This window comes from Gymnoscopelus microlampas (assembly GCF_963454915.1).
Source record: "Gymnoscopelus microlampas genome assembly, chromosome: 7".
Lineage (NCBI taxonomy): Eukaryota > Metazoa > Chordata > Actinopteri > Myctophiformes > Myctophidae > Gymnoscopelus > Gymnoscopelus microlampas.
In genome coordinates, this window is record NC_139944.1 from 22,228,100 (window position 1) to 22,239,186 (window position 11,087).

Sequence of the window (11,087 nt, forward strand, 5' to 3'; positions counted from 1 at the left end):
ATCTGTACATACCATCTGCATTTATCAGTATAGCTGCCACAGCCTTATCGGATATTTGCTGACACTGTTCTGCTTAAAGGTAGGGTGATATTTTTGGGTATTTTTTTGTTAAAAAGGTTAACGTACTATATTCTGATAGTCATTGCTACAGAGCGTTTGTTCGGTCACAGGGGTCTCTCCAGCTCTTTAGTGAACAGAATATATATAGTAGGCTACATTTTCAGGTAGGTGACAACATTTCAGCCAATCAGGGGAGAGCACTGAAAATGCATTTTCTGTTTATTAAAGAGCTAGAGAGACATGGGAGACTCCTTTTACTGAACAAATACTCTATAGCAATGAGTACTATCACAATATAGAGCTATTTAACACTTATTTTAACGAAAGTAAATCACTTACCCCTACCTTTAATTAAAAAAAAAGGAAAATATAATAGAAAATAGCCAATCTAAATGAGCTTGTAGATCGGATATTTTCAGGGCCTCGATTATTTTCGAGGCTGCAGGTGCGCAACGAAATATACAGCTCTACTCAACACTTTCCTCGTTGCTATGAGGAGTGGTGGAAAAGTACTCAAATGTTTTACTTAAGTAAAAGTATCAATACTGTAATGCAGAAATATGTTACAAGTAAAAGTCCGGTATTCAAAATGTAGCCTAGGCCGCCCTAATTGAGGGAAAAAGTACTCAGTATGCAAAATGTCCCATTTCACAAGTCTTCAAAATGTATACAAATCTTTTGAAAATAGACGATCTGACGTGTTGTGAGCTTGTAGATCTGCTATTTTCAAATAGCCGAAGGGATAAAGCTGTTAATGCATGTTTTGTAATAGTAATACAAAACTACAAACTAACTAGGAACTAAAGTTTTCAAATAATTGTAGTGGAGTAAGAAGTACAATATTATACAGTAATTGAATATATGTACTATTGTACTTACTACTTAGTTACTTTACACCCACCACTGGCTATGAGCAGCATTGATCAACACGGCCGCCGTGCCACAGAGGAGTACAAAACGAGCGCACCCGGTTTTAGTCCTCCTTCATTAGCAAGTTTGTGTGACGCGTTCGGTGGAAAAAGTTGTCAAGCAGAAAAAGGCTCCTGTGAGAGAAACTCCTCCCGTCTTGAAATGATGAGCAGTAAGTCAACTTTTTACAACTTGTAGTTCTGTCGTCGCACTGAGCGAAGATAAACACGTTCGAAAACATTGTTAAGCTAGATTATGAAGCATAACGACGTGTTGGGGATCTTATAGGATGTGTTGAATATGAGGTTGTAAGTTTTTAACGCACAGCTTTTTTTCCCCATCCATGTTTAAAACTAACCCCACTTCTTCTTGGTAAGCTAACGTATCGTTAGCCAACTAAGCTAACTGGAACGTAAACTTTTTTCTTTGCTAGCTGGTGTTTATTAGGTTTTTTATTAATTGTCATTTGCTCATAATTGTAATTTGAGTGAGCTGTGATGTTTCAGACAGTCAGCTACAGTTCGCGGTTCACGTTTTGAGTCAGTTTTAACGTTAACAACATGATTTATGTTTACTTGTTGCACTTTGACGTTAATGTTAGCTTAGCCAAACGGCTAGCTGGCCCGCAGAGGAAGAGTTGCGGCTTGATTCCTGAAGCCTGCTGATCAGTACTGTCCCAGTTAATGTGTCAGCTGTCTGTTTCTTATTTATTCCGTTTTAATGGAACGATCCTTTTGCATTAGCGTTGAGATCAGTTGGTGTGAATAAAGTCCCCTTCCTTCCTTCCTGCAGACCAGCAGCAGCAAGATGAAATGGCCGCTTTGGAGAGCGACGGAGACTACAACAACCAAAAGCGAAACACAACAAACACACAGCAAGTATGTTTGATCCGTGATCGATTCGCGTTGGATAATAATGGACCGTCAAGTCAGTGATGCGATCGGGAGTGGGGGATCGCATCACTGACTGACGATCCATTTAATGCATAATAATCACGTGTTCGTGGAATCGCAGGGTCTGTGTGATGATGATCAATGATGATAATCCGTGACTTTGTAAAGAAAGGCGTTAAGTCTTGTGGATGGATGGATGTAATGTTGTTGTATTTTTGTCAGGAGCACATGTCATACCGGCAGCGGGCGGGGTGGGGGAATGGGCAGGTAACATTCAGCCCACATGGGGTGTTCCCATCCAAGCCCCGCACTTCATGTGCATCTCGCTCAGCCCATTTGGCTGCCCTGGGAGGGGGTGGCTTCCACACACTGAGTCAGTTTATAGGGCAAAATAAAAGTGTGGGAGGGAAGATGGGTGGGTTGGGGGAGGGGAAGCCGAGCCCGCCGCTTGCTCTCGAAAAAATGTGGTCCCACCCATTCTTCTCCCACTATGTTCCTCTGTCACCCCCAGAACTGTCAGTGCAGTGATCCAAAGTCAAGAAGGTGCAGTAGTTTGGAGCAATTTTAAAGGAGAATTTATGTGGGACTGCATTTTGTTTATTATACAACTTCTGGTGTGTGTGTGTATGTATATATATATATATATATATATATATATATATATATATATATATATATATATATATATATATATATATATATATATAAAAAATTACATAGCCAGTAATGCCTATCAGCTCTCCATAAAACTTGCAGCAACAATTAGTGTCTGTAGCAAGATCCGGTTGACCACAATCGATTTCTCAATAAAGTGAATTACTAAAGACAAAGATAATTCTCCTATTTTTATACATGTGCATGTTCAAAGGATGGTACAGAATAAGATGGATGTGTGTTTACATTATTATTCAGTTATTGCCACATCTGCAATGCATTCTTAATATAATGCTAAACCAGGAACTTCTATACTTTACACATTACTTTTGGTCTATTATGGTCTATGTAAAACCACAGAATGACACAAACCTGGCTTCCCTATTTTAAAAAAAAGCTGATTTCCAACTGTGTTTGGATGTAGTGAGGTTGTAGACTGGGTATATTAATGATTAGTCGTACCACAAAGTATATAGGGCTTAAGTGGTAAATGTTGGTAATTTACAACTGTTCAAGGCTTTTTCAAAATGGCAACATCATTTCTTTGAGATGAAACCCCCTTCTGTATTTTCTAATTTCTCAATTTCCTTCCCCTTTTTTAAAATGTGTTTGTTTATTTGTTTCGCCCCTATCTTCCCCAGGACTCCCAACAACCATCTCCACTTGCTTTGTTGGCGGCCACCTGTAGTCGGATCGACACCCCGGGAGAGAGCGACTCACCTAACAACAACCACCAGCAACCAAACCAGCAGCAACAGTTGGACCTGACCCAAGGCGTTTTGACTTCCACGGCCAACGGCTGGCAAGTCATCCCCGTCGGCATCCAGGCTTCCTCAGGCACCAGCACAATCACTACTGACTCCTCAGCAGTGATGGCGGGAGGCGACGCAGGCAAGAACAGACAGGTGCTGTCACCAACAACATCTATTGCTGCTCATGGACAGCAGCAGCAGTTTGTAGTGACCCAAGCTCCAACCCTGCAAGGGCAGCAGGTTCAAACCATCTTATCAGGCATGATGCCCAACATTCAGTATCAGGTGATTCCCCAGTTCCAGACAGTGGATGGACAGCAGCTGCAGTTCACCCAGGCTCAACAGGACCCCTCTGCTGTCGGTGCAGGGCAGCAATTTCAGATTGTGTCCTCTCCCAATGGCCAGCAGATCATAACCACCGCTAACAGAGCAGGCAGCACGGGAAACATCATAACTATGCCCAGTCTCATACAGGGACTCCAGGGAGCCATCCCCATACAGAATCTAGGCTTAGGTAACGGTGTGTTGCAAAACCAGCACCAGTTTCTGGCTAACATGCCCTTGTCCTTGAACGGTAATATCACTTTGTTACCAGTGAGCGCTGGTGCAGGGGTAGATGGAAGTGGCGGAGGGGATGCAGGGGTTGGCCAGCTTATACAACATCAGCCAGTGTCTTCCAGCGGGACCTGTTACCTCAGTGGTGCGACGACAATCACCACTCAGACCCCCACTTCTTATGGAATGAGCCAGACACAGAACAGCAATGGAATCATGGCAGCATTCCAGCAGAACACGGCATCTAATGTGGGTGTTCCCATACAGCCAGACAACAGAGATGGTCAGCAGCAGCAACAACAACAGCCACAGCAGATCCTCATCCAGCCCCAGCAGTTAATCCAAGGTGGGACACACCTGCAAACCATCCAGACCACAGCAGCTGGAGGTCAGGTATTTGCCACACCGACGCTCACCCAGGAAGGGCTCCAAAACCTCCAGATCATGCCAAACACAGGCCCCATCCTCCTCCGCACAGTGGGCCCCAACGGCCAGGTGAGCTGGCAGACCATCCAGCTTCAGAGCCCGGCTGGAGCTCAGATCACCTTGGCCCCTATGCAGTCTCTACCCCAGCTGGGCCAGGGCCAGGGGACAGTGCAGATCCCAGGCCTGCAGACCATCAACATCAACACACTTGCCAACTCAGGACTGCAGATGCACCAGCTGCAAGGGGTCCCCATCACCATCGCCAACCCCACAGGTCAGTCAGTATCTCAGTGTTGTTCACACAATATTGTATTGTATGCAACGTTTTGGCTTATTGTTAAAAGGACGATGTCACCCATTTTTTTCACTCTTTAATTGGTCCTCACTAATGCTCATGATAAAATGGTAAAAAAAAATGGTGTGTGTCAGAGGAGGACTGTGGACATGTCAGAAACCTGCCTACTAGTGACATCGTTAGGCAGGGTTTTTTTTCCAAACAGATTTGATTTTTATGAATGTGAGAACATTGGCTTCCATTATAGCATGCTAACTTTCCAGGAATAGAAAGCCTGCAGTTTGTATTGCTTGGATTACCCATCGATTACCCATCGATGATGTAACTGGTAGGGGAGTTTCCGAATTGTCCACAACCTTCCTATGAGACACAGACCAAGTAGACAAAAATGGTGCTATATTATACAGAGGTGTATTAGAAGAGGTGTAAAATGCAGAAATCGATTCCAGTAATTTTATTTTGGCTATAAAATATATATAAATATATATATAAAATGTAATGACTGTTTTCCATAGTCAATTCTTGGTGGATATTAAAAGCTGATTATGCATTGAAACAGTGCCATAATTGTATTAAAATAAATAAGCTAATTGAATCAAATTGCGGTGTAACACATTTTTCATTGTATTAAATAATTTACCAAAGAATTGTAATCAAATAATTGTCAGGTCAGATTTACCATTCATTAGGCTACTACTAGAAATGTACTTATTGAATACAATATCCATATTGTATTGCATTTGTATCAAGGAAGTGGCATGGGTCATATTCTGCTTGCAAGGTGTGTACAATTGACATTCTGCATCCATTATTTGCTGTTAAATGCAAAGCACTTATCTATGCAACTGATCTCTGATCCACTTAGTGTCTCTCAGCTACACTATACTGGTTTAACCAGTTACGCCATTACAATAGCGTCGGTTATACAAAAATCCTTCTGTCAAGTAGTGTTGTTGAAGTAGAGTCGTGTGTGTGTGTGTGTGTGTGTGTGTGTGTGTGTGTGAGACATAAAATGTGTTCCTATTGATTTTCATTTTCGGGAGTTGGCTACAGTATTCCTGTCTTAAGGGGTGTAACTTGACCACGCCCATCGTTTGCCTTTATCAAGCCTGAAGCCTTCCCCGGTGCAATCACTGGCATGGTTCCTGCCTGTGTGTACCTGCCTGATCTGAACCCCTATTTGTGGCAAATACTTATATTTTCACATTGAATCACATTGTTTATATCTAGTTTTACATTAGTGCTGCTTTCTTTCCATTACTGTAATGCTTGACAGACACACAAGTCTTCTCTTCAGATCCACTTCTAATTTGCTAAATTATGCTTGTTACAAATCATGTGCTGGACATGATTGTCCATCCAGCATTCTTTGAATTTGAACACCACAATTCCTCAACTGTTCAAGCTCTTAGCACCACTTTCAGGCAAATTCATAGTCTGTACACTGCAGTGCTGTTTATATACACTTTAGCCCAATAAAACCAAACACTGAGCATAGATTAATCAGTATTATTGTATATTACTAATTGTGAATCAATTATTCTTATTAAACTTTTTTCTACATCATCTTAATAATAAAAAAATCATGGTACAAAACCAAAAAAGTTTTTCCTTCCTGCAAGTCCATTTGATTTTCACTCACTCCTTCATCACTGTAGGTGATCAGGGGTTGCATACAGCTGGAGAAAGTTTGGACGACAGCACAGCCATTGATGACGAGAACGTCAGCCCACAGCCTCAAGGACGACGCAACCGGAGGGAAGCCTGTACGTGTCCATTCTGCAAGGATGGAGAAGCACGGTACGCTATTTGAATGACTACAGTAGTGGCAATTTCTTTCTAGAACAGAGTGACCCGGCCTAATACTATGAATATGACCCTGTTCAAGTCCGTTTTCAGGAACCCCCTGACAGTCAGGCAAGGGCAGTCTGTATTGCCTGGCCCCAGTCTAGTGCAAGACGATGAACAGCGAGGACTGATTTTACTGACATTTAGGGCAGGGTCACACATAAGCTTCAGAAGCGTCAGCCTCCCTGTTTACTTCCATTCTACGGGGTCAAGGGGGTGGAGCATTTTGCGGCACTTTTTGACACCGCTTTCAACACTTCTGAAGCATGGAGTTCAACATTGGTGAACTTTGACTGGGCATCAAACCAATAGGAGAGAAAGGGTAAATGGGGCAGTTATATTGCGACTTTATCCTAAGCAAGTTAAGGGTTCAGTATCTTGCTCAAGGACACTTCGGCACTAGCCTAGGGGCATCTTCGGATCCCCAAGCAGCCACTCTACCTCCTGAGCATGATGCTTGAAGGGCAGCTTTGTTGTATTTTTAACCTATGTCCTTATTGTCCTAGCATTCTATTGTGGAGAGGATATGAAAACTGTGAAGAATACTTCCAAAAGGAGCTCTGTCTTGAGACCTTCTCTATGTGCTGGAAAATCTACGGTGCAGAGAGCGAGCTCTTGAGACCCAGAATGCATTGTGATGCGTGCTTGGTCAGATTTTCACACAGAACAATAGGATTTATGTAAAGTCACCCTTTAAGACTTAGCAAAACTCTATGCTCACAAACGTCTCTCTTTAGCAGTGATCCAAGTAAGAAGAAGCAGCACATTTGTCACATCCCTGGCTGTGGGAAGATCTACGGCAAGACTTCCCACCTGAGGGCCCACCTCCGCTGGCACACAGGAGAGAGACCCTTCGTCTGCGGTTGGTCATTCTGTGGAAAGCGCTTCACTCGCTCAGATGAACTGCAGCGTCACAAGAGGACACACACAGGTGATGTTCCTGGCAGGGTTTTATGAGGGTTATAAAAGTATTTAATACAAATTAATCAATTTTGCATAGTGGATGATCGTTTACCCACATGTACCTCTGCTGGAGCATTTAAACATGGTGTACAATGTTTGGTACAGGATGTTAGCCTCATTCCCTCTTGCACCATATATTTAGGTCATTCTGGAGTTGTTCGTTTTAGTCGTCTTAGCTAAGGACAGGATTGTGTATATTATGGACTGCATTGTGAATAGCCTGCAACCCACCACCCACTTGTGATAGCCATGAAGAAAAAACAAGGGTTCCCTCCTGTGTTACTGCCTTCACAAGCCCTGACACTCTGGCGGTCAGGTGAGACGAGGATAGTGTAGAAAAGATTCACAGTCTGCACTCAGCAATGTCTTTACTTATTTTCAACAATAAGTGTCTATTAGCCAAAATGTGATACTACTGTTGTAAAGTCATCAGAAGAACAGCAGTTAGAACCAGCTTGTTGCAATTTTTTGCTTATTTTAATATATCAAGGGAAAACGAGATCATTGTTAATCCTGTTAAAATTAACTTTAAGCTAGTACAAATAAGTAAGAGTATGGTTGATATTAAAGTTCTAATCTAGACAGTGGAGGAAGAGATGAGTAGAGACATGGAAGAGACTGATGGAGAAGCTACACGAAGGGCAGCTTATTCAAGATCTACAGAAATGAGGATTAATGGATTCAGAAGCAGAATAGGAGTCAAGTGATGGAGATTGTGAGAAGACAGCCAAGTAAAATTCTGGAAAAAAACGGTGAGGATGCAGAGAGACAAGGAAAGGAACAGGTACATAACATCCCTGGGAGAAAGTATCGCGATATCGATATATCGTCCCACCCCTACTTGCTATGTATCAAAATGTATGACCTGGTCAACAAATGACTCCTACGGATTGTCGATTACATTTAACGGCTTGTTTGATGTCAAATTGGTCTTACATTTCCACAGCGATATTAAAGAGGTCTGCTGATACTTGCACATACCCTGACTTCCTGGAGAAGTGTGCAGGCATAATAGAATCAATTATTTTCAAAGCAGTGTTGAACCTTACCTTGTAGAACCTTTTTTGACTGCAGTCTTCATCTCACTGACCCATATTGGTGTTGCCTCTTTTCAAGCTTTACTGCTAACTGGTATGGCTGTTGTGTACTCTGTACACACAACAGCGACATTGTAGTTTGACATAGTTCCTCATATGCATGGACATGTCCGACTCAGCAGCATGTTTTAGCCAAGCATGTGTGTTATGGTCTAGTAAAGCCTGTATTATACTTGGTTGCACTGAAAATAGCAGATACAATAGTCTATTTTTGGTGTGCGACACGGCACACAACCGACTATAAAACGGGTATAACATGATTGTCTTAAACTTTCACTACTTGCCACACCATTCTAATATTGGTTTTCTTTAAACAAATGTATGTGCAGGTGAGAAGAAGTTTGTTTGTCCGGAGTGTCCGAAGCGTTTCATGCGCAGCGACCACCTGTCCAAGCACATCAAGACCCACGTGAACAAAAAGGTAGCAGCCAGCGCCACAGTTCCAGGCGGTGCTATGTCCCCCCCTCTAACAGAGGCTGGAACCGGAGCCGGGGTGAACAGCGAGCAGCCCACCCTCGTCACCATGGAAACCCTGACCGCAGACAGCATAGCGCGGTTAGCTAGCAGCGGCATCAACGTGATGCAGGTGGACCTTCACCAAATGAACGGCAGCAGCTACTGAGAGTTGCGGAGGAAGAGGAGGGACATTGGCAGACACTGCATATGAACATTTAAGGGTTTAAGAAGGGCACGTCTGACTTCAGACTCACAACCCCAAAGGGCTACAGACGTGGGGATGTGTAGACGAATGGCAACAGAATAGGGTTAATTGCTTTCAAGAGCTGAGGCAGGGAGACAGATCTGTCCTGTATTTTTGCCAACTGTGGCATTTATGGATCACTGATCAATGGAATCAAACATTCAAATCAAACGTAAAATATCAATTAAAGCATGGCTATTATGAAGGGAAATGGCACTACATTGATAATTGTTAACAATACAATGAACATCTCATTAATGAGGACTGCAGTAAAACAGACGGTAAAGACCTGACACTACTCGCACACAAACCAACCCCTACCCTGGCTCCTCTTGAGCGTCCTTGAGTTTGAGGTTGTGAGCTTCCCTTCTGTTTGCCCTACATCTCAGGTGTTTTCTACCCTCTTAAGACTGGTCTGATGCGCTTATTTACCCCCACAGCTCAATCAGTCTACATTGGCTCTTAACCAAATGAACCCTAGCGTCCCTATTCTGGACATGTCCTAGTAGGCAAAATATGGCGAGATTGAAGATCCAGAGTTTTCATCAAAGAGATTTGGTGATGAGGGAAAAAAGGGGGGGCCAAGTATAGACTCCTGGGGGACTCCAGGTCAACGAAGTGTAGAGGGTTTAAGTGGTTAAACGCCAAATTCCACCCCAAATACCCTTGATCTCGGGCAGCTCAGTCAGTATTTCGTCTCCCCCACCCTGTTCAGTAGATGAACTGTCCCAGGATGGAAGAGTAATGAAAGTGAATTCCAGGGTGAGTTTTCACTTTATAGAAGGCCAGGTTGGAAAGGAAGAGGGCTGAATTATATTAGGTCATAACCAGTGACTCATTCTGGGGATGTAAATTATATAGGGACACGGAAATGCGAATACCGTTTTCATCATAGGTACATACATTCAAGCCATCATGCTGTGATACGTATCATAGTAAAAACATTTTGATTGCTTTTTCTTTTATATATGTATATATTTTCTAATGTGTAAAGGCTAAAAAAAAAAAGAAATCTTACTATAGGAAGGAGCAACTTACATGGTGTCAAGAGATTGCCTTTCAGTTGTGTGAGCCTCACATACAATCAATCTTAAAACTATTGTTATCGCTGATATAAATGTAGAATGTTTGTAAACTGAGTCTTCTGTTATATTCTATACAGTCAAGTTCTTCCAAGTACTCTTCCCCCTGTGGAATACTGATCAATACTTTTTGTCTAGCGGTCTTTTGAGTTAAATTTTCTTCCTCCTGGTTACTTTACATTTTTAGTTCGGTCAAAGTGAAAACTTAGTCCTTACGTCCAGACAGCAAAAAATATGTAAGCGCAAACCAAAGGTTCAAATTCCATTTTAAAGGGTTTTTTGTTTCATAAACTAACAGTGTTGGCTTTTGTAATGCTGGCATGTGTACTAACTGGAAAGCAAATTGACAAAGCTCAGATGTCCAAATGTAAGTTGCACATTTTTGCAACATTCAGGGGTTTTCTGAAATGTATTTTTAATACATACCATTTATACTTCTGGCTAGTTATGAATTTAATATAACTTCTTTAAGTTTGTGATTAATTTTATTTGGGGAAGGGACAAGTCTATTGTATCATATCACTTGCATTGTTTATAAATGTATCTTTCAACCCGTTATCTTAGTTCATTGGACTACAAGTGCCCTTAAGCATTGTGGGGTTTTTATTTTAAATAAGGGAGTTTGTTTTTATATTATGTATACAACCACAAATGCCAACCGCTGGATTAAAGTTATACAATGACATGGTCTCATCTCATGTTCAAACTGTACATTTCATTCTTAGAAAAACGATTTGACTAAAATGGTATTTTATTCAGAAATTAAAACAGGTTGTGCTAGAAAAACTTTCACAAAGAACTTAAGCACAAAGCAAACACCAAGCAATTTGAACAATTGCGCCATCTAGTGTCT

General features: G+C 42.0%; 1 protein-coding gene across 4 annotated transcripts; it reads left to right on the forward strand.

The window, feature by feature from the left end:
• The first annotated feature begins 1,037 nt into the window (after positions 1 to 1,037).
• On the forward strand, positions 1,038 to 10,932 carry sp1 (sp1 transcription factor). Of its 4 annotated transcripts, none has more exons than XM_084061280.1 (6): positions 1,038 to 1,141; positions 1,762 to 1,847; positions 3,158 to 4,523; positions 6,203 to 6,344; positions 7,130 to 7,323; positions 8,782 to 10,932. In XM_084061280.1, exons 1-6 carry the CDS (start codon positions 1,132 to 1,134, stop codon positions 9,072 to 9,074), a joined length of 2,091 nt encoding a protein of 696 aa, XP_083917406.1. In that variant the 5' UTR covers positions 1,038 to 1,131; the 3' UTR covers positions 9,075 to 10,932. The 4 variants fall into 4 exon arrangements, with proteins under 4 accessions (XP_083917406.1, XP_083917407.1, XP_083917408.1 ...); XM_084061281.1 differs by having other exon boundaries at positions 1,039 to 1,141; positions 7,133 to 7,323; XM_084061282.1 differs by having other exon boundaries at positions 1,140 to 1,277.
• Positions 10,933 to 11,087: the final 155 nt, after the last annotated feature.